Source organism: Mus musculus, chromosome 9 (assembly GCF_000001635.26).
Source record: "Mus musculus strain C57BL/6J chromosome 9, GRCm38.p6 C57BL/6J".
Taxonomy (NCBI): domain Eukaryota; kingdom Metazoa; phylum Chordata; class Mammalia; order Rodentia; family Muridae; genus Mus; species Mus musculus.
Genome location: NC_000075.6, coordinates 110,616,299 through 110,642,361, shown reverse-complemented (window position 1 = coordinate 110,642,361; position 26,063 = coordinate 110,616,299). Strand labels below are relative to the sequence as shown.

The 26,063-nt window shown below is 55.9% G+C and overlaps 3 protein-coding genes and 1 non-coding gene across 9 annotated transcripts in view; 3 read left to right on the top strand and 1 right to left on the bottom strand.

Moving 5' to 3' along the window:
- Nbeal2 (neurobeachin-like 2) overlaps positions 1-17,573 on the top strand; it is a 29,373-nt gene extending 11,800 nt beyond the window's left edge. The window contains exons 8-54 of the mRNA NM_183276.2: positions 69-351; positions 485-591; positions 871-951; positions 2,499-2,582; positions 2,970-3,068; positions 3,456-4,057; positions 4,138-4,270; positions 4,364-4,483; positions 4,677-4,998; positions 5,205-5,287; positions 5,379-5,471; positions 5,626-5,800; positions 5,934-6,067; positions 6,342-6,501; positions 6,646-6,748; positions 6,911-7,064; positions 7,158-7,316; positions 7,490-7,649; positions 7,892-7,998; positions 8,165-8,680; positions 9,207-9,385; positions 9,468-9,627; positions 9,935-10,072; positions 10,160-10,504; positions 10,593-10,742; positions 10,863-11,020; positions 11,237-11,361; positions 11,443-11,578; positions 12,009-12,172; positions 12,276-12,592; positions 12,697-12,792; positions 13,122-13,246; positions 13,344-13,484; positions 13,613-13,743; positions 13,859-13,968; positions 14,058-14,175; positions 14,273-14,370; positions 14,439-14,555; positions 15,004-15,093; positions 15,175-15,284; positions 15,457-15,629; positions 15,732-15,826; positions 16,029-16,145; positions 16,241-16,399; positions 16,480-16,628; positions 16,898-17,033; positions 17,136-17,573. Coding sequence (NP_899099.2) covers positions 69-351; positions 485-591; positions 871-951; positions 2,499-2,582; positions 2,970-3,068; positions 3,456-4,057; positions 4,138-4,270; positions 4,364-4,483; positions 4,677-4,998; positions 5,205-5,287; positions 5,379-5,471; positions 5,626-5,800; positions 5,934-6,067; positions 6,342-6,501; positions 6,646-6,748; positions 6,911-7,064; positions 7,158-7,316; positions 7,490-7,649; positions 7,892-7,998; positions 8,165-8,680; positions 9,207-9,385; positions 9,468-9,627; positions 9,935-10,072; positions 10,160-10,504; positions 10,593-10,742; positions 10,863-11,020; positions 11,237-11,361; positions 11,443-11,578; positions 12,009-12,172; positions 12,276-12,592; positions 12,697-12,792; positions 13,122-13,246; positions 13,344-13,484; positions 13,613-13,743; positions 13,859-13,968; positions 14,058-14,175; positions 14,273-14,370; positions 14,439-14,555; positions 15,004-15,093; positions 15,175-15,284; positions 15,457-15,629; positions 15,732-15,826; positions 16,029-16,145; positions 16,241-16,399; positions 16,480-16,628; positions 16,898-17,033; positions 17,136-17,237 — 7,614 coding nt within the window. The 3' untranslated portion in view covers positions 17,238-17,573. The remainder of the gene's footprint in view (positions 1-68; positions 352-484; positions 592-870; positions 952-2,498; positions 2,583-2,969; positions 3,069-3,455; positions 4,058-4,137; positions 4,271-4,363; positions 4,484-4,676; positions 4,999-5,204; positions 5,288-5,378; positions 5,472-5,625; positions 5,801-5,933; positions 6,068-6,341; positions 6,502-6,645; positions 6,749-6,910; positions 7,065-7,157; positions 7,317-7,489; positions 7,650-7,891; positions 7,999-8,164; positions 8,681-9,206; positions 9,386-9,467; positions 9,628-9,934; positions 10,073-10,159; positions 10,505-10,592; positions 10,743-10,862; positions 11,021-11,236; positions 11,362-11,442; positions 11,579-12,008; positions 12,173-12,275; positions 12,593-12,696; positions 12,793-13,121; positions 13,247-13,343; positions 13,485-13,612; positions 13,744-13,858; positions 13,969-14,057; positions 14,176-14,272; positions 14,371-14,438; positions 14,556-15,003; positions 15,094-15,174; positions 15,285-15,456; positions 15,630-15,731; positions 15,827-16,028; positions 16,146-16,240; positions 16,400-16,479; positions 16,629-16,897; positions 17,034-17,135) is intronic.
- Mir8107 (microRNA 8107) lies at positions 6,247-6,363 on the top strand. Its single transcript, NR_106186.1, has one exon. It is a non-coding gene; the product is annotated as a microRNA 8107 (primary transcript).
- A 395-nt stretch (positions 17,574-17,968) lies between the features above and the next one.
- Nradd (neurotrophin receptor associated death domain) lies at positions 17,969-21,227 on the top strand. Its single transcript, NM_026012.2, has 5 exons — positions 17,969-18,047; positions 19,127-19,275; positions 20,101-20,290; positions 20,380-20,522; positions 20,625-21,227. Exons 2-5 carry the CDS (start codon positions 19,239-19,241, stop codon positions 20,939-20,941), a joined length of 687 nt encoding a protein of 228 aa, NP_080288.1. The 5' UTR covers positions 17,969-18,047; positions 19,127-19,238; the 3' UTR covers positions 20,942-21,227.
- A 2,501-nt stretch (positions 21,228-23,728) lies between these two features.
- Positions 23,729-26,063, bottom strand: part of Setd2 (SET domain containing 2) — an 86,134-nt gene continuing 83,799 nt past the window's right edge. For 4 of the 6 annotated variants that reach the window (XR_001778893.2, XM_006512088.4, XM_006512091.4 and 1 more), the window contains 2 exons: positions 24,827-24,928; positions 23,748-24,544 (listed from right to left, as the gene is read on the bottom strand). Coding sequence is in view for 4 of the 6 variants with exons in the window: in XM_006512088.4 (XP_006512151.1) it covers positions 24,383-24,544; positions 24,827-24,928 (264 nt within the window). In the remaining 2 variants the exon portion in view is untranslated. Of the gene's footprint in view, positions 24,545-24,826; positions 24,929-26,063 lie in introns of all 6 variants that reach the window. The other 2 variants (NM_001081340.2, XR_001778892.2) reach the window with 2 other exon arrangements.

Sequence of the window (26,063 nt, the reverse complement as noted above, 5' to 3'; positions counted from 1 at the left end):
GACCAGGGGGCAGCCCTCTCAGCACCTTGCTTCTAGGTGAGTCTACTGCCATTTTTCCTCACCCATAGGCGAATGGGCAGATGGCTGTGAGTGCTGGCTCTGTGCAGGGACTGCTAGGTGTGGTGCGGGGCTGGGGCCGTGGCCCTGCTCAGGACCCCCAGCAGGTGCCACTGGCTCTGAGAGCACTGGTGGGTGCAGTGCACGTTCTGCATGCTAGCCGAGCACCACCCCGAGGACCAGAACTGCGTACCCTGCTTGAGGGTTACTTCCACATTCTCAATGCTGACTGGCCAACTAGTCCAAGTTCAAGCCCCGAAGAGGCCCTTGTCACCCTGCGGGTCAGCATGCTCGGTAGGTGTGGGCGCCCAGGCCCTGGGAAGGGGAATGCCCATGTGATGGTGGAAAGGCAGGGCTGGCTGGCCAGGAGGGGAGGCGGGCTGTTTAAAGGTACCTGTAGGGGAGTCTGACTTTGACCCCTGCACAGATGCTATCCCCATGATGCTGGCGTGTGAGGACCGGCCAGTGCTACAAGCCACCTTCCTTAGCAACAATTGCTTTGAGCATCTTATTCGCCTCATCCAGAACAGCAAGGTGGGTGGGGTTCCACCCGGAGGTTGGAAGGCCTGGAACCCAGGGAGAATCACATAGAAACCCCAGGTTGCTACTGAGCAAACGTGGCTGTGGCCTGTGTTCAGTGGGAGGGCCTGGAGCCTGGGCAAGGTTTGTCCCTTCGGGTTCTGGCCCTACTCTGCTAGGAGAACTTTGACTAGGACTGTTTCCCACTGGTGCAGAACCCCAGCAGCTCCCCCCTGGTCCTGTTCTAACCTCTTCTCCTCATCTCCTTCTCCTCTGCTTTGCCCCTCCCCACAGCTTTACCTGCAGGCCCGGGCGCCCCCTGAGGGGGACAGTGACCTGGCTACCTGGTTACTGACTGAGCCCGATGTCCAGAAGGTACCACCCTGGGGCTGAGAAGCTCAGGCAGCAACCACCTTGGCCACCCACCCCTGGGCTCCTTATCTGACCATTTCCTGTATTCTAGAATGGTGGATAAGTAGATACGTTGAGGCGTAACATACTTGGCAGGGAGGGTGACTCTCCCATGCCCTCTTACCCCACCTTTCAAAGTCCTGTCCTAGAGACGCAACAGGAAGTGGTCTTTTGCTTACCTGGTGTTAGAATCGGGTGTTGGGTGTGGCTGGAAGGAACCTTCGAAACTCTTACCACCTACCCCATCCCCTGCTTCTCAGAAGGAGGCACAGAAGTTCAGGCACTAAGTTGTCATCACTTACCAAGGCAGTCCCTGAGGGGTCATTTCTTCTGTGGCTCCTGATTTCCTATACTAAACAGATCTGGCTTCTTAAAATATGTCACGTGCCTCACCATCCCAAGGGGCTTAGAAACTGCAGGGTGTCAGTGTGTGTGTCAGGGTGTGGACTGCAGTAGCATCTGTGCCCTGGCCCAGCACCTGATGGAAGAGGACTACAGGCTTCACACCTGGTCCCCACCCCTGAGCCTCTGCTCTGGCCTTGTTTTCAAAAGGCAGCCTCCCGTGCTTATTGCCCAGTGTGACTTTCTGTGAGCTCACCTGTGCATCCAACTTCAAGTCAGGCAGAGCTAGGTGACTCCCCTGACCCTTGACTTTATTTACAGGCCAGGAGAAGGGAAGGTTGTCTGAGGTCACATCCCAGGGGGACTTGGTAGAGCTGGGTGCAGAGGGCCCAGGGGGCTCAACCATGGCTTAGCACTTGCTCTCAAGCTCTCAGCCCCTCACCCCTCAGAATGGATCGTGGGAGCGAGCAGTCTGCTCTGACTCTCAATCTCAGCTAAGCTGAGACACAGTGTCCTCGCTGATTTAGGGGATGGGGGACAGGGTAGGATTTAGAGATCTCGAAGGTTCTTCTGGCTCTAATGCCCTGTGATTGATGGCCTCAATACCCCTGAATACCTGTCAATCATCCCGGGTGATGGGACACTCGATGGCTTGCTTGCACGTGTGTGTCTAACTTGGGTAGGGTTGTGGGGACTAGTACCAGTAAGCCCAGCAGAGAACAGGAAGGGTGCAGAGGCAGTGTGCACCACTGGTCTGTGCCAGAGGCCCTTCCCAGCCTGAGTTTCTTTCCAGGCCTGGTAACCTTGCCCAAATCTGCCCTGGCTTTGTCTTTATGAGGCAGCTCATATGATAACAGCCCTGAAGGACTGTTAACTGTGGCCAGCGCAGTGTGAGTTGTGACTTAGCCATATACCTGTCAATGCCCCGAGCTGAGACCTCTACACTGTAGGCCTCGAGGGCTGTCCCAGGAACATGAGCTACGAGAGCACTCTAGTTCAGGGCAACACAGCTTGTTTGGCAAGGAGAGGTCCCGGTGTTCACAGGGGATTGCCGATCCAGCAGATGCCCTGGACCGTGGTGTACCTGGCCCTGCAACCCTTTTACTGTTAAGTCCTGCTAGCTGTGACACCCTGGCAGCTACATCTCCTGACTTCCCCTCTACCCCAAGGTGCTTGACCAGGACACCGATGCCATCGCAGTGCACGTGGTCAGAGTGCTGACCTGCATCATGAGTGGCTCCCCTTCGGCCAAGGTGAGGATGCTTCACTTTCTGTGATAGGAGTCAGAGGTGGAGGTCATTGTCCTCATGTTTCCAAAACTGGCCTGTCACTCTTGTTCCCTGGAGAGCATGTGAGGGCCATTGTCGCTGGGGTGTGGTTCGATAGGCTTGGTGGGTGTGGTCATCAGTGTATTCTGGGAGTTGGGTGTCCTGGGTCCCGGCCATGTAGAGAAAGGACACTTGTGAGCTGACCACCATCTGTAGCCTTCTGAGATGGATACAGGCCACTGCATCCTCTGTTGTCCTTGTTCTTTCTGCACTGTGACCTAAGGCAGAACTAGCGAAGGTGTTCCGCAGCCGAAGGGAGTGCAAGTTGCCCACAGCACCCATAGCTTTGCTTGCTTCCACACTACTTTTCAGGAGGTGTTCAAGGAGCGCATTGGCTACCAGCACCTGCAGGAGGTCCTGCAGAGCCACGGACCCCCTACCCACAGGCTGTTGCAGGAATTGCTCAACATGGTGAGGACCGGGCTTGGGGCCTGGGTCCCAAAGACAGCTGACCCGAGCCAGTTCCCTACCCTGGAGGACTGTTAACTGTGGCCAGTGCAATGTGTGCTGTGGCTTACCCGTACATGTCAGTACCCTGAGATGAGCCCTCTACACTATAGGCCTGGAGGACTATCCCAGGAACATACAGTTGACAGCTTGGCCATACTAGGCTACAAGCCAAAAGCATGGAAATTAGTAGGGCCGATCACTTGGTTTACTGATCCCGATCGTCCACCTTTGGCAAGGCACCAAGATGGGGTGGCATGTGTTGCTTTCCCATACTGTGCACAACAGGAAGTGTCATAGCTGGCAAGGGGCCACCAGTGACCGGGATTGTCACATTCTTTCCACCTACAGGCTGTGGAGGGTGACCACAGCATGCACCCACCTCCACCAATCCGCAACGAGCAGCCAGTGCTGGTGCTGATGCAGTGGCTACCAGCACTGCCCACAGCTGAGCTGCGCCTCTTCCTGGCACAACGCCTCTGGTGGCTCTGTGACAGCTGCCCTGCCAGTCGCACCACCTGTGTGCAAGCAGGCCTGGTGGGCTACCTGTTAGAGACACTTAACACGGGGACAGCCCTGGGAGCCCGCTGCCAGGAGCAGCTGTTAGCCTTGCTGCAAGCTCTGGGTCGAGTGTCACTACGGCCCTTGGAGCTGCGTCGCCTGCTGCGCCCCCCACCGGGGCTGGACTCAGAGTCAAGTGGAAATGAATCTCAGAAGGCTCGCCATGCAGGCGCCGTCATCCGGGCACTGTCGGGCATGGCCCGGCACCGGGGTCCTGCACGTGCCCTGCGCTACTTTGACCTCACGCCCAGCATGGCTGGCATCATGGTGCCGCCCGTGCAGCGGTGGCCAGGAGCCGGCTTTACCTTCCATGCCTGGCTGTGTCTACAATCGTCAGAGGCGGTTCCTACCTCAGCTCCCAGCCGGCCCCTCCAGCGGAAACAACTGTACAGGTGGGTAACCGCCAAGGGCTAGGGATCCACGGCCAGAGTGAGCAGGAGGGAACGGGCATAACCAGCTTGCTTGCCCCCAGCTTCTTCACCAGCAGTGGCTCAGGGTTCGAAGCCTTCTTCACGGCAGCTGGCACCCTGGTGGTGGCCGTGTGCACACGGAAGGAGTACGTGACCGTGAACTTGCCCGAAGTGTCCTTCGCGGATTCTGCCTGGGTGAGTTCCCGTCCTTCTCATGTGGCCCAGGGTGGGGTGAGAGCATGGAGAGTCAAACATGGCTTGAGCCACTGTAGCTTCCTTCCCTTCTAGCACTGCGTGGCCATTGTGCATGTGCCCGGGCGCCGACCCTTCAGTCAGAACCTGGTCAATGTCTTCAAAGATGGCCATCTGGTCAAGACAGTACCTTTTCGCTTTCCCTCCCTCAGTGAGGTATGCCAGGCAGGTTTGGGAGGCCATGGGTCAGTTGGAGGGGCTTGGACCAGTGTGACCTGGAACCCTGTGTATCTTTAGCCTGTACTGCTCTGAAGTACATAGTTTGGGGAGTCATCATGAGCTGGATATAGGTGGAATCCCAGGCTTTGCTGGGCGGGACCTGACTGCTCTCCCAATCCTGACCCTGCAGCCTTTCTCCTCCTGCTGTATTGGTTCTGCTGGGCACCGCACAACGACAACCACCACAGGGCTTCCCGCGTCATCAGTCTCCACAGCCTTGGCTCACACTCACCCTTCCCTCACCCGCTCCCAGTCAGTCCCAGCCTCCACAGGCCTGGGCTGGGGGCCTGGACTGGGGACCCCTCTGCAGGAGGGCAGCGTCAGCTCTACCCTCGCAGGCACCCAGGACACTCGGTGGGGAAGCCCCACATCTCTGGAGGGTGAGCTGGGGGCTGTAGCCATCTTCCATGAAGCCCTGCAACCATCTGCCCTAAGGGTCCTGTGTAGCCTGGGTATGTAGCATCTGTTGTCGGTCATCCCCCTGCCTCTACCCCATTGTCCTGATTCCAGGGCATCAGATTTGCTAAGTGCTCAGGGGTACCCAGGGAAGATGGCACCCCTGGGAACCTGTCCTCTGGGCAGGCAGGGGAGGAGGCAAGCTATGGAGAGGGTTTGGCCAGAAGACCTAAGGTCTAAAGGTTTGGCCTTTTCTCTCCAGGGCCCAATGAGCCAGCACCCTTCAAGCCTGAGGGTGAACTACATGAGTTTGGCACCAAGTTGCTCCTCCATTATTCACCGCAGGTACTTATGGGTTAGGGAACCGTCAGTGCCTCCTGGCTCTGTCCTCTGGCTCCCACTTTCAATTTGTCTCTCCCTTCTCCATTTGATCCAGGCCTGTAAGAACAATATCTGTCTGGACCTGTCCCCTGGCCATGGGCTGGATGGCCGTCTGACAGGACATAGGGTGGAGACATGGGACGTGAAGGTACGTGCATCTATGTGTATAGTGTACACAGGGAGTGTCGGGAGCAGTGCTGGGCCCTGGCAGGGTTTGGGAGACCAGTTCGAGAGAGTCCAGGCTTAAGGCGAGACGCTGGTTGGGAACTGTCCTCTCATTCACCACTGGCCCCCTGTCCCAGGATGTGGTGAACTGCGTAGGGGGCATGGGTGTTCTGCTGCCCTTGCTGGAGCGAGTGGCTGTGCAGCCCCAGGAGGCCGAGGCCGGCCCGTGTGAAACACACGACCTCGTAGGACCTGAGCTGACCTCAGGCCGCAACACTCAGGGCCTGCTTCTCCCCCTGGGCAAGTCCTCAGGTGAGTGACCTTCACTCCTGGACTCGGGGTGGGGGTGGGGAGAAAGTCTTGGTATGGTGCTTGGGATTGTGCTTGAGGTAGTGGCTTCTGGCACACCCTTGACCAACCTCTGCCCTCTTCCTGGTGGCCGCAGAGGACCGGATGGAGAGGAACGCAGTGGCTGCCTTTCTCCTGATGCTTCGGAACTTCCTGCAGAACCACACCGTGAATCAGGAGAGCCTGGTGCAGTGCCAGGGTCCTGCCATCATAGGGGCTCTCCTGCGCAAGGTGAGGCATGGTGCGCGGTTGGAGAGAGAGACAGGGGAGGCCTTCTGGACGGTGGGGCCTAAGTGAACAGGCAGGAAGGTGGCTCAGGTGATGGCAGCAGAAGAAGTTGGGCCGTAGCCCTGCCTGCCTGGAGGTTGTATTTCAGAGATGGCAGCGGCCCTGAAAAGCTGTGAGCAGGGATGATTCTTCATGCCTGCCGCTGGGAAAACTGGAAACTAGTGGCTGGGACAGCAGGCAGACAGAACCTGACATCTCAGCCCTCTGTTTCCCTCAGGTCCCCAGTTCGGCCATGGATATGAATGTGCTCATGTCTGCCCAGCTGCTGATGGAGCAGGCGGCTGCTGATGGCGGTGGGCCCCTCCTCTACCTGCTCTATCAGCACCTGCTCTTCAACTTTCACCTCTGGACCCTCAGTGACTTCGCTGTGCGCCTGGGTAGGTGAGGGGCTTGGGAAAGAGGCCTGGGTACAGGGCAGGCAGGGCGAGAAGCCACAGCCTCCCTCTATAATCTGAGAGGACATAGAGGGCAGAGCCCTGCCCTGGAGGGCGTGAAGAAGCTTTCTGCTGATGTCCACCCAGGTCACATCCAGTACATGTCTAGCATGGTCCGTGAGCACAGACAGAAACTTCGGAAGAAGTACGGAGTTCAGTTCCTCCTCGATGCTCTGCGCACGCACTACAGGTTAGGCTGGCGGGCCCTGGCGGATGTTGGAGGTCCGGCTCAGCAGAGATTGGTTTGGGGACAGGATGACGTTCTGCCCCAGCTTACCTGCCTGTTTCCCCATCCCACCCCACCCCGATTTTACCTCTCCTACTCGCTGGCTATGCTTGTCGGACCTGCCAGCCCGCAGCGCGAGCGCCCCCTAGCGGCAGACGACCTGCGTACAGTACAGACTTCCCTTTTGGGTCTGGTGCGTGAGTTCTTGGTTAGGAACTTCTCGGTGGAAGACATGCAGGTTGTATTGAACTTTTTGGCAGCTACCGGTGACGATGGCCAGGTAGGCTGGAGGTTGGGGAGGGTGAGGCTTGGGTGAGAGGTGTCTAGGCCAGCTGGGGAACCCATCCTAGGGTGACATTCCATGTATCCTCAGGTGGTGGGCACCCTGGAGCTGTTGCTAACCCTGCTTCAGGGTTCTCCAGTGCAAGACCCCTTGGCCGCCTTCCTGCTGGAGCTGGGGAACCTTGAGGTGCTGCTCGCACTGCTGGTGCGGCCAAAGTCAACGCCCCTTTTGACCGACAGGGTCTGCAAGGTATGCCCAGCCCCCTCCTGACCTTTTAATCCCATTTACTGAGGCCGCCGGCTAGAAGCTAAGGAAACTTTAAAGCCACTTTCACAGGCCTCTTCTGGAGCCACACACCCGTGCAGTGGCCCCTCCTATGTTAAGTCCTCTGTGATGACAGCCCCTTGGTCTCCCTCACACAGATCTTGCGAAGACTGCAGCAGAATGAGCGGTTACCCGAGCGGAACCGCCAGAGGATACGGCTGCACGACTGTGGTCTCCAGGGTCTTGTTGCTAGCTTGTCGGAAGAGAGCATCTCTCCCCAGCTCTGCCAGGGCCTTTATAAGCTGTTTGTAGGGACAGGTATGACCTGGCTGGGACCAAGAGGCAGATCAGACGGAGGAGATCAGAATGCCTGCCCAGCATGCACAAGGCCTTGGATTTAATCCCCGACACAGAAAAATAAAACACACACACACACACACACACACACACAAAGGACAGGTGCAGTAGAGGGAGCAGTAGCATCTGTCAGGATAGGGCTGGTGGGAAGAGGGAGTGTTCACATGGGGACAGGATTGAGGTAGTCCCCTCTACTGTGTCAGTCCCTCAGGTTGTATCTCCAGACTGCCTGAATCTCTCAGATTTGTTGGCTGTTGTACAGCTGTCCCTCCAGGCTGACCTCAGTGTCCGCCTAGACATCTGCCGTCAGGTAAGAGAAAACGTGTGGGAGATAAAAGGGTGGCTTCTGCTCCCTGGAGCTCCTTTTGCCTTTCTGGGGTGGGGCACCTTTGTAGGTCCCTGCTGTTAAGACCTTGGGATGGGGATCTAGGGAAGCAGTCAGATGACCTCTTATTTGTTGTCCCCTGGTTTGGCAGCTCTTTTACCTCATCTACGGACAGCCAGACGTCGTTCGGCTGCTGGCCCGACAAGCTGGCTGGCAGGATGTGCTGACGCGGCTGTATGTCCTCGAGGCTGCCACAGACAGTAGTCCCCCACGCTTCCTCCCAGAGCTGCCGATCTCTTCAGAGCTGGCCCTATCTCCGCCGCCCACTGAGTTGCCCGCTGACTCTTCTGACGTCTTCCTGCCTTCAGAGTCCCCTTGCCCTGACCAGGATGCTTTCTACCAGGCCCTCTCCCCGTTCAGTACACCCTTTGACCTGGGTTTGGAACGGGCCAGCATTGGCTCGGGCAATACCGCTGGTGGCGGCAGCAGCAATGGGACTGTTACTCCGGCCAGCCAGCCTGGCACACCCTCCCCGCTGGATGGGCCACGGCCCTTCCCAACTGCCCAAGGCCGCCACAGCTCCAGTCTCTCCAATGTGCTGGAAGATGGCAGCCTGCTAGAACCCAACATCAGTGGGGATGATACCTCGAACACGAGCAACCCCCAGGTGAGGTGGCCACCTTCTGACATTGCACTGTGTCTGGAGAGGACACCTCAGGAATGGAGAGTTGGCAGTGTGGTCTTTCCAAAGATGCGGTCTAATACCAGAGCTGGTACTGTCACGCAGTTGTGTTAAGCCCGGGAGAGGAGAGCAGCAGCCACATAGGGCCCAGGCTTTGTAGGGCCTACAGATAGGATAGACTGTCTTCTCTAGAGGAAGAGGCAGTGCTCTTAGCTGCTGAACCACTTCTCCAGCCCCACTTCTCTTTGAGGATTCCTAGGCAGCCTTGAAGACTTAGAGTAAGGCCTTTGTGAATATCTCCTCTCTGAAGTCCAACAGAACCCCAGGTTTTCCCCTGGAGTTCAGAAAGTGGCTGAAACCCTTAGGCCATTTTCCTAAGGCCTTGGTGCCAGTCTGGCTGTTTGCCGAATGCTGCCTCTCTTCATTCCTGCCTGTGGGTAGACAGGGGGTGCTGAGCAGAGATTCCCCTCCCCCACAGCCCGCAGCCCACACCACCTTCCTGTCCCCACAGCAAACCCCTGAAGAGGAGCTGTGCAACTTACTCACCAACGTGCTATTCTCAGTGACGTGGCGGGGCGTGGAGGGCAGTGCGGAGGCCGCCTGGCGGGAACGTGGCCAGGTCTTCTCCGTGCTTACCCAGCTGGGGGCCTCTGCCACACTTGTGCGACCACCAGACTGCATCAAGCGCAGGTAAGAGGTCTGCGTCAGGAGGCGATGGGTCTCTGGGAGCCAGGAAATTGCAAGGTCGGTACTGAGTCCCTCTCTTGGCCAGCCTCCTAGAGATGATGTTAGAGTCAGCCCTGACCGACATCAAGGAGGCTCCCCCAGGAGGCCTGGCCAACCTTTCCCAGCAGGCACTGTGGCTGCTCCGTTTACTGCAGGATTTCCTGTGTGCTGAGGGCCACGGTAACCAGGAGCTGTGGAGTGAGAAGGTACGATTATTCGGAGGGGTGGAAGCCACACACATTCTGCGTCCTTATAACCTGAGGGTGTCTAGTCTAGGAGATGGGAGGGTACACAGGGCAGTCTTGGATACATCAGCGTTGGTATCTATCAGCCTGTTTAGTCAGGCCAAGCATTCAATGGATGGCAGCGTTGGAGTTGGGCTGGGTATACCTTACAGTGAGTGACCTTGACTCAAACCTTACTTAGCCTCCAGCACAAACTTTACCTAGTTTTCTCCCCCAAAATCCCTGTCCTTGTTATGGCAACATGCTGGAAATATGTTCTGTGTGGCAGCTCTTTGAAGGTGTGTGCAACCTGCTTGATCGCCTGGGAGCCTGGCCACATCTCGCCAATAGCACAGCAGATCTCCGGGAGATGGCGCAGATCGGCTTACGTCTTGTGCTTGGATACATCCTATTGGAAGACCCACAGGCAAGCATGCAGGAGGGCAGCAGAGGTGGAGGTCTAGCTGGTGGGGGTCCAGCAATTGGTACCATCCTCATTGCCTTGCACCTACAGCTGCATGCCCAGGCCTATGTGAAGCTGCACACACTGCTGCAGACCGCAGTGCCGACCCGCCGGGAGGAGGCGTGCTACGTGCTCTCCAAGCTGGAGGCAGCGCTCAGTCGGGCGCTGACCACCTCGTCTTCCGAGACTGAGCATGCGTCTACAGCCGTGGCAGCCTCTGAGCGCTGTTCGTGGTTGGTGCCACTGGTCCGCACGCTGCTGGACCGTGCATATGGGCCCCTGGGACTGCAGTGGGGGCTGCCCTCCTTACCACCCACCAATGGAAGCCCCACCTTCTTTGAGGACTTCCAGGCTTTTTGTGCCACAGCCGAATGGCGCCACTTCATCGACAAGCAGGTGCCTGAAGGAGGTGGCGGGTCGAGGAAGAGGAATGGAGGCTAGGGCACGCCTCGAGCACCGGTCTCTCCTCCTGTCAATCCTCCAGGTTCAGCCAACTATGTCAAAGTTTGAAATGGACACATATGCTAAGAGCCATGACCTCATGTCAGGCTTCTGGAATGCCTGCTACGACACACTCATGAGCAGCGGGCAGCGGCATCAGCGGGACCGTATCCAGAGTCGGCGGGCCTTCAAGGTGTGCAGCCCAGATTGGGGGTCGGTGCACCTATATGACTGGAGACAGCTAATAGGGCAGGGTAGAGAATGGATTGGAGAAACTGCAGCCAGGGGGATTGATCTATTCCTTCCGCCACAGGAGCTGGTCCTAGAACCTGCCCAGCGCAGGGCTCGCGTGGAGGGATTGCGCTATGCATCTGTACTGAAGCAGCAGGCAGCGCAGCACTCGACGGCACTGCTCCACTGGGGGGCGCTGTGGCGCCAGCTTTCTAGCCCCTGTGGGGCCTGGGCACTAAGGTGGGCAGAAAAGGAACCCTGACCCTGAGTGCTAGATGGCCTTTGACTCTCTGCTCAAGGCTTGAAAGTAATGCAAAATGAATAAAACAGTAATCTCAGCTGAGCTGTGGTGGTGCACACCTTTCATTCCCAGCACTTTAAGACCCCAGCAGTCTTAAAGTGGGGGCTCTGTAACGTTTTGCTGGCCCATGACAATTCCTGGTGATATATCTGCAGGATCCCTCCAGCCCCCCACTGGAAGCTGTCTAGTGCAGAGACATACTCCCGTATGCGACTAAAACTGGTACCCAATCATCACTTTGACCCTCACCTGGAAGCTAGCGCCCTACGTGACAATCTCGGTAAGTGTGTTGTGCTTGCTTCACCCAGCTGGAGTTTCCCATCATGCCTTGCTCTAATTACGTCCCATTGGCCTCCTGCAGGTGAAGCTCCCATGACACCCACTGAGGAGACCTCACTGCCTCTGGCAGTGACCAAAGAGGCCAAAATCAGTGCCCCTCCGGAGGAGCTGCCTGAGGAGCAGTTAGGGGAAGAGGACCTGGCTGCACTGGAGTCCCTGTGAGTGGTGGGCCGGGGCTGCCAGGGATGGATGCCTTCTGTGCAGCTGGGGCTGAGTCTGCGTCTTTTGCTGGCCAACTTGAGTACCCTGAAAGGACTCTCCAACCCCAAGTTTTGGGGGTTATTTAAAAAGGGTGGGTGCTCTTTAGTAGCTAAGCACCCCTGAGCAAGGCTCAGAAAAACCAGGACAATGTGGGGACCTGGAGTATGGCAGGAGTGTGTGAGGAGAAGCAGGGCAGAGGGAGGGGTGAGCCAACAAGCAGCCAGAAGGACTTTTAAATCTGTCTAGGGCACCGGGGTCAGTGAGCAGGAGGCCCTGGGTAGCTCCTCTCCATCAGGGAGATATGAGCATGTGACCTCATGGCTCACTGGTCTCGGAGCTTGGCAAGAAGGGATGCCCATCCCTAGCTGAAGTGAATGCTGCCCACAGGATGGAGGAGGCGGCCGAGCTAGATGAGAAACGCGAGAAGCTTGTGTTGTCGGCTGAGTGCCAGCTCGTCACGGTGGTGGCTGTGGTCCCGGGACTCTTAGAGATCACCACACAGCACGTGTATTTCTATGACGGCAGTACGGAACGCGTGGAAACAGAGGAAGGTGTGTTCTGATGGAGCTGTTGGAAGGGGCGACAGAGAATGACCAAAGTGCAGGCTGGGCTGGGACCAGTGACTCCTTATACCTATTCTTGGTTGCTCGGCAGGCATCGGCCATGACTTCCGGCGCCCCTTGGCCCAGCTGCGTGAGGTCCACCTGCGGCGTTTCAACCTGCGGCGTTCGGCGCTCGAACTCTTCTTCATTGACCAGTCCAACTACTTCCTCAACTTCCCACACAAGGTGGCCGCGTCCTCTGCGTCATCCCCTTGCCAGGCTCCCAGGCCCCAGCTCTACCCTATCCCATCCCACACCCAGCTACGGAACCAGGTGTACTCATTGCTTCTGCGCCTAAGGCCACCCACCCAAGGCTACCTAAGCAGCCGCTCCCCACTGGAGATGCTTCGTGCCTCGGGACTTACCCAGGTAAGCATCCTAGACCCTGTTTGTGTGGGGTATGAGGTGAAGACTTTGTAGATAGGGGGCTCTGGACAACTTCAATGCTCACCCTTTGCTATTGTGCCGTCCAGAAATGGGTACAGCGAGAGATATCCAACTTTGAGTACCTCATGCAACTCAACACAATCGCAGGGCGCACCTATAATGACCTGTCTCAGTACCCTGTGGTGAGCCCCGCTCTGTCTCTCTCCCCACTTCCCACCTCCAACCCCACTGTCAGTGTCTAAGCACAGTCCCTGAGTAGTTTACCTGCGACTAAGATGTGGTCTCTTGGTCTCTGACACTGCCTCGCTCCCCTGCCCTCTTTGCTTCCTGCTGGGCCCTGGTCTCCCTGGAAGGAGTGTCTGTCACAGACCTCCTGTGCTCCTGTAGGCCTTCCAAGTAGTATGGTGAACAGGCTCTACCCATCTACCTGAGGGTTGAGGGCAGGGCAGGGTGGGCTGGCAGGCAGGCCGTCAGGGTCTTCATACAGCATCTTTCCTGGGTGGGCGTCCAGTTCCCCTGGGTCTTGCAGGACTATGTGTCCCCAGTCTTGGACCTCAGCAATCCAGCTGTCTTCCGGGACCTGTCCAAACCCATCGGTGTGGTGAATCCCAAGCATGCCCAGCTTGTGAGGGAGAAGTGAGCTTTGTGGGCAGGGCAGGGGAGGGCAGGGCTCGGTGGGCTGGGGATGGATGTGTGTGGATCTTCTGCTGACATGTGCTGCCTGTGGCTTCAGATATGAGAGCTTTGAGGACCCAGCAGGCACAATCGACAAGTTCCACTATGGCACACACTATTCTAACGCAGCGGGCGTGATGCACTACCTCATCCGCGTGGAGCCCTTCACGTCCCTGCATGTCCAGCTACAGAGCGGCCGGTGCGCCCAGGGGTGACGGAAGGGTGGGGAGGAAGGCACACAGTCTCCCTGGCAGCTTCTTATGCTGCCTCTGGTTTTACGTATCCCTCTGTATCTATCATCTGACCCCGGCTGTGTCTCTCCACCAGCTTCGACTGCTCTGACCGGCAGTTCCACTCGGTGGCAGCAGCCTGGCAGGCACGGCTGGAGAGCCCCGCCGACGTGAAGGAGCTCATTCCGGAGTTTTTCTACTTTCCTGACTTCCTGGAGAACCAGAATGGTAGCATGCGAGGCACCGGGGCTCCGGCATGAGTGAACAGACGGGGTGTGTGTGTGTGTGTGTCCAGGGATGGTGAAGAATCCTCAGGCACACTGCTAACTTTCTCTTCTGCTAGGCTTTGACCTGGGCTGCCTCCAGTTGACCAACGAGAAGGTGGGTGATGTGGTGCTGCCCCCGTGGGCCGGCAGCCCCGAGGATTTCATCCAGAAACACCGCCAGGCTCTGGTGAGGAGGTGATCGCACACACAGGCAGCCAGGGCTGAGAGTTGCCGTGGGATTCAGTCCCTGCGTTGACTGCCGCTTCCTCCCCTCAGGAGTCAGAGTATGTGTCCACCCACCTGCACGAATGGATCGACCTCATCTTTGGCTATAAGCAGCGGGGTCCAGCGGCCGAGGAGGCCCTCAATGTCTTCTATTACTGCACTTACGAAGGTAGGCAGTGTGCCGCACGTGAGATGGGGTCAGGGCACAGACAGTGGCAATAAAGAAAGGACAGTGAAGGAGTTTTAACCACTCACCTTCCTCTCAGGGGCGGTTGACCTGGACCACGTGGCAGATGAACGGGAGCGGAAGGCTCTGGAAGGCATCATCAGCAACTTCGGGCAGACTCCTTGTCAGCTGCTGAAGGTGAGGACTGTGGGGAGACAGTGGTGAAGGACACTGGTGGCATGGTGCTGACCAGCTCTTGTTGACAGGAGCCACACCCACCCCGGCTCTCGGCTGAGGAAGCAGCCAATCGCCTCGCCCGGCTGGACACTAACTCACCAAGCATCTTCCAGAACCTCAACCAACTCAAGGCCTTTTTCGCTGAGGTGAGAAGTGGGTGGGAACTTAGTTTCTTGTGTAAGATGGGTTTAGCCACACGTCCTTACCCATCTCTGAGCAGACATCTTGGGGACATACGGGTAGGAGGGCGGCCAGGATGAGATTCCCAAGTGCAGTTAGGATGGAGAGAGTCTGGCCTTGGTCCCCTTCCTGCATCTTCACGCATGCTCCCCTTTCCTGCTGTCACTGCGCCGAGGCCAAGGAGTAATGGGATGAAGGGACCAAGGCTGAGCCCGGGCTCGACCCTGGCGTCTTCTGTGTCTACCCCAGCTTCTTCCTCTTTCTGTGATGCCCTCCTACGTGCCCACTGCTGTCATGTCTACCTCTCAGACTCACCTCTCTATGACACCCACTTTGTCCCTGGGGTCAAGGGCCAAAGAGGGTACCTACCAAGAACACTGTCTACTTCAGTCAGCCTTACGCATTTCTCTGCAGGTTGTCAGTGAGGCTGTACCTCTGGTCTTAGCTCTGGTTCCTCACCGACAGTCACACTCCTTTATCACCCAGAGCTCCTCGGACATGTTGGTAAGTACACCTGGCAGATTCCCATTAGCTTCATCCCTTCTGCCTCCGCCCCAAGCTACCATAGCATATTCTTACCCACAGGTGACTGTAAGTGCCAGTGGGCTGCTGGGCACTCATACCTGGCTGCCCTATGACCGGAACATCAATAACTACTTTACCTTCAGCAAAGATCCCACCATGGGGAGCCCCAAGTAAGGCAGGGCTGCGGGTAGGGGTGCGATATGAATGTCCTACACCCCGAACCACCTCCCCATTTAAACAGAATACAGGCCAGCTGCAGGGGAGAGGGCTGGCTAAGGTCCCTGCTAGCCCACATCTCTCACCCGTGGCCCAGCCTCACCTACCGTCTTCCCCTTGGTTTAGGGTGCAGAAACTACTGAGTGGGCCCTGGGTCTCAGACAGTGGCGTGAGTGCACAAGCACTAGCAGTAGCTCCTGACGGAAAGCTGCTCTTCAGTGGTGGCCACTGGGATGGCAGCCTACGAGTGACTTCACTACCCCGTGGCAGGCTGTTGAATCAGCTAAGCCGACACCTTGGTATGAGCAGCCCTGGTACCAGGGAGAATGAGACAGGCAGATGTGGAATGAGTTCCAAGTTGGGCCTGTGACAACACTGTGTGTCCTCCCCTTCCTATGCAGATATAGTGACCTGCCTTGCACTGGACACCTGCGGCATCTACCTCATCTCCGGCTCCCGGGATACCACGTGCATGGTGTGGCGTCTTCTGCAGCAGGTGTGTGTGGTGGGCAGACCTGTGAGGTCCCTGTCTCCCAGGCTAGAAGTCCATCTGCCCCTCAGGGAGCCATCAGAACTTCCCCGTTACTCCCTTCCCCTTCCTACTGTAAGCAAGTCTGGGGCTCCATTACCCCCCAACCCTCTGGCTCGCATAAAATCTTCATTTGCCTGAGTCTTAAGCTAGCCCTGCCTTCCCACAGAGCGGTCTGTCAGCAGGGCTGGCACCAAAGCCTGTGCAGGTCTTATACGGACATGTAGCTGCAGTGAGCTGTGTGGCCATCAGCACTGAACTTGACATGGCCGTGTCTGGATCCGAGGTGCGTGTACATCCCCTGGGGAGGCGGAGTTTCCCCAGGCACTGTCCCCAGAGCCTCCAGTTCTCTGCTCAGCACCCTCATCTGCCTTCCTGTAGGATGGGACTGTGATCATACACACTGTACGTCGAGGCCAGTTTGTGGCAGCATTAAGGCCTCCAGGTGCCACACTGCCTGGACCTATATCGCACTTAGCACTGGGGGCTGAAGGCCAGATTGTTGTACAAAGCTCTGCTTGTGAACGTCCTGGGGCCCAGGTATGGGGACAGGGTACCCGACAAAGACACTGGGGCAGCTGGAATGGTGAGGCGGTTGCTGATGTCCCCAATTCTTCCAGGTCACCTACTCCTTGCACCTGTATTCAGTGAATGGGAGGTTGCGGGCTTCAGTGACCCTGACGGAGCAGCCCACAGCCCTGACTGTGGCAGAAGACTTTGTTCTGCTGGGCACCGCTCAGTGCTCTCTACATATCCTCCACTTGAACAAGTGAGCCCCGCTCTTAGTTCCTGGCCCCTCTAGGTGGAAGCTGTTGGCACAGGGTAATAGAGAGTGCATACTACCCACTCACTAGCATGTGTTACTCATGGGGATTCTTGCCCTGGCCCTCCCTTAGCTACACAGTTGTGGGAGTTCTATAAGCCAGGAATTCAGCTTAGCCAGACTTCAAATGAAGACAAAGTAGATGCACGAAAAGGTGTCTGTTAGCTGGCTTCCTTGCAGTTGTGACTCAGTGTACACCTACTTCCCTGCTCCAGATTGCGGCCCGCCGTGCCTCCCCTGCCCATGAAAGTGCCGGTCCACAGTGTGTCTGTGACCAAGGAGCGCAGTCATGTGCTGGTGGGCCTGGAAGATGGCAAATTGATCGTTGTGGGCGCTGGGCAGCCTTCTGAGGTGAGGAAGAGGGCAGCTTGGCCGGCCGGGCAGGAGGGTGGCGGGTTGTGGGGTGCGGCTGCCAGGGCTCACCGCATCTCATCCCATCCCTACTCCCGCTAGGTACGCAGCAGCCAGTTCGCGCGGAGGCTGTGGCGCTCCTCGCGGCGAATCTCCCAGGTGTCCTCTGGGGAGACTGAATACAATCCTGGCGAGGCTCGCTGAACCTAGAGTCTAGGCGCTCAGACATCAGACCCGGCCCGAGCCTGATTCTCTGCCCAGGAGACTACTGCACCAGGGGGTGGGCGGGGCCCACCCTCCAGCTCAGGGATTGGTAGATGGCATCACCAGGAAGTCCCGCCCCTCGCCGGCTGAGGGGAGACCTAGCGTCGGCCTCTGAGGCCGCTGCTGCATATTTTGCACAATCTGGGGTGGGAGGGAATCCCTACTTTCAAATCCCACGTCCCAGTGAAAGCACAAAGACCACCTGTGGCCTTAATCCTCAAAGGTGACTATCGCTGCCCATTCTCAGCAATAAACGTGGCCTAGTTTTGTAATCTTTCGGTTTCTTGAGTACACATGTGCCGCCGTCCTTGGCCTCCTGTGGCCCCCAGTCTTAGCCTCTGTTACCCTGTCTGGCCTGGCATGCTTCTTCCTGGCCAGGCTGGCCTCGGTGTAGCCAGCGGAGGCGCCTCTGGCTTTGCCAGACGTTTCCTGACTCCTGGTTCTCAGCTCTCGCGGTCCATTGCATGGCATTTGCATGCCAGTGGCCTGCTCTGCCAGGCACGCTGGTGTCGGCTTCTGTGAACTCCGAGTGCTTCTGCGTGCTCCGGCGTGGGGCGGGGGCGGGACCGCGCCCTCGAGCTCGGCCCCGCCTCTTCATTGTCCTGCTCCCCTCTTCAACACCACCCCCCCACTGGCCCGCCCCTTGCCTTGGCTCACTCTTGGGCAGACCGGAACCTGCCCTCTCCAGGGACTCCCGTCGTCTTCCTAGCTGAGTGGATCCTGGCACCCTCGGAGGGGTGGCCGCAGAAGGTTAGGAGGGAATGACTAGCCGGGCTCTTGCTAGGTGGAAGGGGCCAGAACTTTCTCTGTCTCCCGCCTTTAGTGCTCTGATCCTGTGGGTACCAGCGTCTGTGTTGGGGTGTGTATGGGCCTGCAGGGGCTGTTGAATTGTTTCTTCCCATTTTGGGCTTGGAGATGGGTGGGGAGCCCTGAAGAAGTTCCACTCCGGCTGCTCAGGATGGGTGGGGCAGATTCCAAGGCCTGTCTGCTGCTACTGGTTTACAGGCCCACCCACCAAGGATCCCAGAAGCCCCCAACTCCCAATGTGGCGACACAAAGATACAAAGTCCATAAAGGGGCCACCCACATCAGAGGTTTACCTGACTACAGCACCGAACTGCTGATAGCCCTACTATAGACACACCACGTGTTAGAGCCATTGGCTATGCAGCAGTAGCCGTTGGGGACTTGAAGGGCCTCTTTTAATCTCTTACTTATCCAAGCCAGATCTCTCTCCTCCTTCAGATCTGGAGCCTCTCCTCCTCCGTAGACTGCAGGGAGTGGTCTCAGCAGATTTAGTACTCTAGGGTCCAGGTGGGTCCTTGGTCTGAGTTGGCCCTGTTCTTCCATTTCAGGCCCTCTGAGATCTGTATGGTCTATGAGTTTGCTGAACCATTAAGGTATCAGTTCACTTAGTCCCTGCCCAGGAAAGGGCTGGCCACTGGCCCTGGAGGGGACAGAGGGAGCATTAGGCAGTGTAAGCGGGCTTGCCTTGGGGACCTTGGGATGCTGGGTTTTGGCAGATGTGTATGATCACCAGTTCCTAGGGATGTTTCAGCCTGAGATAGGGTCACAGTCCATGTATCTTTACCCTCCTTTTAACATCCCCAGACTCAGCCCAGGTACTTGGGAAGGTCTTTGAGATCGGGTGATTTCTATCCTGAGCTGTACCCCATGCCACCAGCTTTGGCTAGCAGGAGCCAGTTGTTACCTCCACCTATTTGACACAGGAGAAACTGTTCCAGCCCTGGTGTGAATCAGGATGGACACACACGCTGCCCCCAGGGACTCCTGACAGCAGATCTGAGGATTTCTTCATATTTCTGCAGAGTTCCTCCTTCTGAGATTCAAGAGAAGCAGGCTCCAAGCTCCGTCAACTCAGTTCTCTACACAACTCCCCTTCACCAAAAAACAGCCCAGCAGGCAGCGCCTGGCAGCACCATGCTTTATAACGTCAGCAAAGGTGTGGTCTATTCAGGTAGGCATTCCTTGTCCCAGATCCTAGGTAGCGGGCAGATTGGGAGGTAGAGTGGGTCGTGTACAAGTCCATTCACGGGCTCTTTAGTCCCTGACCCTTGAACCCTGTCTACACTGGGTACAAGGACTAGTCAGTCATTGGACTTAAGGCAGAAGTGAGAGAGCACCAGTATTTACTTCCAGTTAAGTTTTATTTTTATGATCCCATGACACCAGCACACATCAGTGTGCTCTCACAGTCTACCCTGGAAGCCGACCAATCTTGTGCTGTGGTAAGCAGAGGTGGTGCAACCAGGGTGAAAAGAGAAAGGTCAAGGAAGGCTTCCAGAGGAGATCCTGCTGTGCGTTTAGGAGAAGATGCAATAGCAAGACGTTTGGATGCTTCCGGAAGATGACAAGGCACATCTGGGAGTGACTGTCCACAATGGCAAGCAAAGGGCCATTTACGTGTACCTATGTGCACGTCTGTGTGTGAGAGTGCCCACAGAGGGTGTAAGAGGGCATCAACCCCCCCAGGAGATTGAGTTAAAGGTGGCTGTGATCCATCCAATGTGGTGTTGGGAACAGAACTCCTGTCCTGAGGCGGTACAAGCCCCAGTAACCACTTAGCAGGCACGTGTGGTTCAGGGATCCTGGGGGATCAAACTCAGGTTGTCATACTTGGTGGCATGTGTCTGTCTGCTGAGCCATTCTTGCCGCTCCAGGGCCAGCCATGTAGTCCTTTAACACATGGTAAACTCTAATGTATTTGGAAAGTTCTGCCAAGATGGTCTACCTAGGTGAGGCTGCCGTGGCTCCCTATCTTGACCACTGTCTGTCTTCACAGATACAGCCCTGCAGGGGCAGGACGGGGACAGGGAAGGAATGTGGGTAGGAGCTGGGGGAGCCCTAGCCCCCAATACCTCCTCCCTATTTCCCCCTGAGCCTCCAGGGGCCTCGAGCAACATCATTCCTGTCTACTGTGCTCTCCTAGCTACAGTGATCCTTGGTCTGCTGGCCTATGTGGCCTTCAAATGGTAGGTGGTCTGGGTCCTGTCCTGTGGCATCCCCTCCATGCCTGGACTCTGAGGCAGTTCCTTGTCTTAGTGCCCTCTGCCCCCTACAGCTGGCGCTCACATAAGCAAAGGCAACAGTTGGCTAAAGCTCGGACTGTAGAGCTAGGGGACCCTGACAGGGACCAGAGGCGTGGTGACAGCAACGTCTTCGTGGACTCTCCTCCTAGTCTGGAGCCCTGTATTCCCAGCCAGGGTGAGCACGTTTCCTAGTCTGTCTGTAGTCCTTTGTATTTAACTAGTGCCTCCCCTACCCACTAACACTTCTCTCTTCACCCCCACCCCCACCCCCACCCAGGACCACACCCGGACCTTGGCTGCCAGCTTTACCTGCATATTCCACAGCAGCAGCAGGAGGAAGTCCAGCGGCTCCTGATGATGGGTGAGCCAGCCAAGGGCTGGCAGGAGCTGGCAGGCCACCTCGGCTACCAAGCTGAGGCTGTGGAAACCATGGCCTGTGACCAAATGCCAGCCTATACCCTGCTAAGGAACTGGGCTGCCCAAGAAGGCAATAGAGCTACCCTCAGAGTGCTGGAGGATGCTCTGGCTGCCATAGGCCGAGAAGATGTGGTCCAGGTTTTGAGCTCGCCAGCTGAGAGCTCCTCGGTGGTGTGAGTGCCGCCTCCCAGGGCTGCCTGCCCTGGCCTCATGTCTTTCATGGGCTTCCTAGTACTTCTCTGGCTTCAGCTTGCTGTTGTGGCAGCAGAACACAAAAGATCCGGCCACTTCATGTTCCTTCTCCATCCTCTCCAAGATAGAAGCGAGGGACATGGGGGGGTGGGTAAGAGAGTGGGCATGGCTTTGCCCACAGATTCTCGTTCTGCCCCTTTATGTGCTTGTTATTTTTTCTATTTCTTTTTAAGAATCACATATTAAAGGCACCTTTGGAGTTTTGTTCTAACCTACTTGGCTCCTTGGACCTGTAAGACAGTTGGGTAGCTGTGAAAGAGACCCAGACAAGGACTTGGGAAGGAGGTGGGGGCGCTTCTGTACATGGGCTGTGGAGGGCCAGGCTGGAGCTCACCCTCCTGCCCTTCAGTGTTTGGATGACATTAACAAGTCATGTCTCCTCCTGAACTCCAGTCTTTGCTTAGTGGAGGCATATGTAGTAAGTCCTCTACCCCTAAGGTTCCCATGGTGCACCCAAGGACCCTTTGCGTGACTTGTGCTGTGACAGGGAAGATGCAAGGTAGTTGTGGTGAGCTAGTTGTTGAAGACGTTAGGTCATCTTTAGACAAGAAAAAGATGACGTTTCAACACTGGGACTCAGCCGGGCAGTGGTGGCGCGTGCCTTTAATCCCAGCACTTGGGAGGCAGAGGCAGGAGGATTTCTGAGTTCTATGTCAGCCTGGTCTACAGAGTGAGTTCCAGGACAGCCAGGGCTACACAGAGAAACCCTGTCTCGAAAAATCCAAAAAAAAAAACAACAAAAAAAAAACCAACACTGGGATTCTGGCTGGGCATACTGGCAGGGCACTTGTCTAGCACACGCAAGGTCCTAGGTTCAATCTCCAGAGCTACAAAAAAATAAAAAGAGCAGACTGCCACCCAGGCTGAGGAATTCCACCCAGGCTTCCACAGCTGTGCATGTGATTTGAACACAAGTGGGCAAACAGGCTGTTCATGACAGGGCGTCGAGCCAAGCCACCTGTACTTCCACACACACACCCATCCTCAAGGGGGCGCAGGTAGCTGGGTCCCGCTCTGCCTTCTAGGAAGGACCAGTGCAATGGATGAAAGGGCTTTAGTTCATCCAGACTCACTGAGAAGACCTGAGGTAAGATCATGGTGAAGTGGAGGCCAAGTAGACCCTGCTCCCTCACTGCACTGAGATGCTCATAGGAGTCGCTCGCTACTTTGTATGAGGCATAGATGAAGAGAAAAAAACCAGCAAAGTCTCAGATCAGCCCACTGGGAAGCCCACACTCCACTTGAGCAGTCAGCTGCTGGGCCACCAAGGACTGCGTCAGCAGGTGAGCATAACATTTTCCATGAACAGACTGGCACACACTGTCCCTACTTAGGTCATGCCAACAGGAAGGCATATGGAGGGAAGGTAAAAAACATTTGTGGCGGGGAACAAGAAAAGTAAAACGTCTCAAAATCTCTTCTAAAACTTGACGCCTATGTCACCACTCTGACATTCCCTTGGAAAAACACGAAAACTCACTGTACCAGACACAACTAGAAATTGTCAAGGGTCGAGTGAATTATGGTCCACTTACTACAACAACGTGCATTTAAGTTACAAAGTGAAGAAGGCTAGATTATTAGTCCATAGTGTCTAGGGTCCACATTCATGTATTGCTGATCAACTAGCCTTGTATGGCACTGGCATGGTATTAGGCTGGAAGTAATCCAGAGATAGCCAGGATCCATGCGGGTAGACTACAGGTATGAACTATGCCGTTTTATTTAAGGTGCTTGATCATCTACACACTTGTAGCCAAGCCCCCAGAGGTAGTGATGGAAAATTTGCTACACAGCATGCATGACCATAAAGAATCTCTGCCCTCTAATATAGAATTGTAAATGAGTGACTGAAGTTTGCTTGGTCTTTTATTTTACTTTTTTATGTACATGTACACTGTAGCTGTCTTCAGACACACACCAGGAGAGGGCATCAGATCCCATTACAGATGGTTGTGAGCCACCATGTGGTTGCTGGGAACTGAACTCAGGACCTCTGGAAGAACAGTCAGTGCTCTTAACCGCTGAGCCATCTCTCCAGCCCAGCTTGCTTGGTCTTAAGTCTTACCCACAGTGCCAATTTCTCTAAGAGTTGTAAGGACATACCCCAATCTCTGAAATGCTTAATATACAGGCAAAAGGCGCTCTAATTTCTGTCAGGCCTCAACCAAGCCTCGTTTTGCAAAGCAGAATCACATTCCTGAGAAACACATGGGCCCCAATCTAGCATGAACTTCTCTCTGTTGAAAACTCATCACCAAAGAGGCCACTGCCGAGCCTGCATCTAGAATACACAGACACTCTTACCATATGCCGGTGCCTGCACCCCTGCCACAGCTGTCCTGTCCTTTGCTGCTTTCTCTCTTGTCTAGGCCCAGTGTAAAGTAAAGTGAGAAGCTAGGCCCCACACACTGAAGGAACACTCCTGTGGGGTGGGAGAAGTGAAGTCTGAAGGCAAAATGGTCCAGTGACATTCTCCAGCCAAGAGTGAAGACATTTTCTCTTGATTGACCCACTAGCCAAATTAAAACAAGCCAGTGGCAATGAGGTCTCAGGACAGACATCCTCTGGTCTGGAATGACTAAACTGTAAGCTCAAGTAAGCTCAGGCTCAAGAACCAAGCTTATAATGAACTGCAGTAGAAAGGTTAATCTCAGCCTCCACACACCAGGACCACTACATCCTTTCACATCAACACAAACAAACCTGATTAATTTTGAGGGAGCACACATTCCAAGTTCTTTAATTGATTTTATTTTTTACATAAAAAGTTCAGTAAAAATTGGATAAAGTAAAGTGATCTGAAGCAGTAAATCAATCTTATCAACATAGCACAAGGCGGCCAAACCACAAGGCAGCCTGCGTTGGGATATTTACATGATAACAAATCCAACCTTGCAGGAGAATTTATACTATCCTCACAAAGTCTTTCCTTGATTCCAGCACATAGATGCTAACAGCAAACAAAAACAGAACAAAAACCAGGAAAAACAAATTATTTTCAATATCTTCACATATACATTAAAATATAATACATATTGTCAGGGTAAAGGATCTGGGGGAGGTGCGCATGGGTCTGTGCGCTGACAGCACCGCCAAGGGGGAGACCCAGATTTGAGAATGGGGTCGTGTGGCCAAGGTCTTCCCTAGGCTACTGCCTCTGATGGCCTGTAACTGTTACACCAACAGCTCACAACTAGGGGTCATTTGGAGACAGAGCTCACTTTTGCAGCTTACAGCTGACACCTGCAGGTTTGAACTGCTCAGGATGGTGGGTCATCACATCAGTAGCACAGCCTTGGCCGTGGGGTAGGGCAGAAGCCACAGGATTCATCCTTTCCGCTCATACTCCACTCTGGCCTGAGGTCACTCTAGTTCAGTGTCCTCTTTAGGTTTGTAAACAGCCCCAAACTTCTGCATGTACTTCTTGATGTACTCCTTGGTTTTGTGTTTCACATTCTCATTGCACTCCAGGTCCTCGGGGTTCTTACAGTACTTCAGCTCCTTATTCATAACTCCATGAGTCAGCTGTTCGGGGCACAGAAGGAGAGACCACAGATACCATCAGAAGAAGGGACAATGTCTTGACAGGGAGGACAGGCTTGGAATTAACTCAAAGGGTGGATTGGGGCAAGCTGGTACAGGACACAGGAGAAACCGAGCTTTCAAAGTCTCTTAGATCTCTCCTTTCCTACCTCTGAACCTTGCCTCCTGCTCCTGGGCCCCAAGCCTTAGCATCTGGCACATAAGCCATACTTCCTGAGAGAGCATCTTTGAGGTGCACAGACAGATGAGAAGTGTGGGAAGTACCTTTCGGGCGAGGTGCTTGAAATCTTCAGTGGTGGTGATCCTGCCCACCTTGCAGTCAGGTTTCCGGTAAGGATTCAGGCACTGGACAATGAACTGAGACATCTGCAGACAGAAGGTAGGAGACATGCTGCTCAACTGTGCAGATGGGATCATTAGAAAAGGCAGCAAAAAGCACAGCCAACTGCCCCGTTTCCTCCCTCAGCTGCTGTCTAGGCCAACAATCCTAGGAAGCCAATGAGATGCAATAGAGTGATCCCGCCCAGCCCTGAGAGGAAATGAGCCTCCTTAGCCACACCTCACTGAGAGGCAGCTGCAGGCACCAGCAACAAGGTTCAGGCTGTAGCCTCCAGTTTCTTTTGAGTAAAAATCAAATGTTGCCAAGGTCATTGTGTTAAAGGCTGAAATCTGTAATAGGTAATTAGGCCACAAGAGCTTCTTCATCATAAACAGAGATTCTCATGGCTGGGGCTCTAGCTCAGTTGGTAGAGTGCTTGCCTAGCACTGTGGAGTTAGTGGCTAGGTTCTCTAGACCCTGGAGGCAGGGCAGGCAGGCAGGCAGGCAGGCAGGGCAGGCAGGGCAGGCAGGCAGGCAGGGCGGGCGGGCAGGCAGGCAGGGAGGGCAGGCAGGCAGGGCAGGGCAGGGCAGGGCAGGGCAGGGCAGGCAGGCAGGCAGGGCAGGCAGGGCAGGGCAGGGCAGGCAGGGCAGGCAGGCAGGCAGGGCAGTCAGGCAGGCAGGGCAGGCAGGCAGGCAGGCAGGGCAGGCAGGCAGGCAGGCAGGCAGGCAGGCAGGGCGGGCGGGCAGGCAGGCAGGGAGGGCAGGCAGGGCAGGGCAGGCAGGCAGGCAGGGCGGGCGGGCGGGCAGGCAGGGAGGGCAGGCAGGCAGGGCAGGGCAGGGCAGGCAGGGCAGGCAGGGCAGGGCAGGGCAGGCAGGGCAGGCAGGGCAGGCAGGGCAGGGCAGGGCAGGCAGGGCAGGGCAGGGCAGGCAGGGCAGGGCAGGGCAGGGCAGGGCAGGGCAGGGCAGGGCAGGGCAGGGCAGGCAGGGCAGGCAGGGAGGCAGGGCAGGGCAGGCAGGGAGGCAGGGCAGGCAGCTATGTTTGAGTTAACAGAGGCTTTTGCAACCTTAGAATCTCCAGGTAGGCATTTTGCCCTTAGAGATTACTTCAAGCCTGTAAATATCACACAGACCATAAACACCAAAAGCACATGGACTCATGGGTAACAGCCAGAAGGATGATGC

Coding starts and splice junctions, on each gene's coding strand:
- Nradd (NM_026012.2), top strand. CDS start 19,239: ATGCTTTATAACGTCAGCAAAGGTGTGGTCTATTCAG. Junction 20,291..20,379: donor GCCTATGTGGCCTTCAAATG/GTAGGTGGTCTG, acceptor TGCCCCCTACAG/CTGGCGCTCACATAAGCAAA. Junction 20,523..20,624: donor GCCCTGTATTCCCAGCCAGG/GTGAGCACGTTT, acceptor ACCCCCACCCAG/GACCACACCCGGACCTTGGC.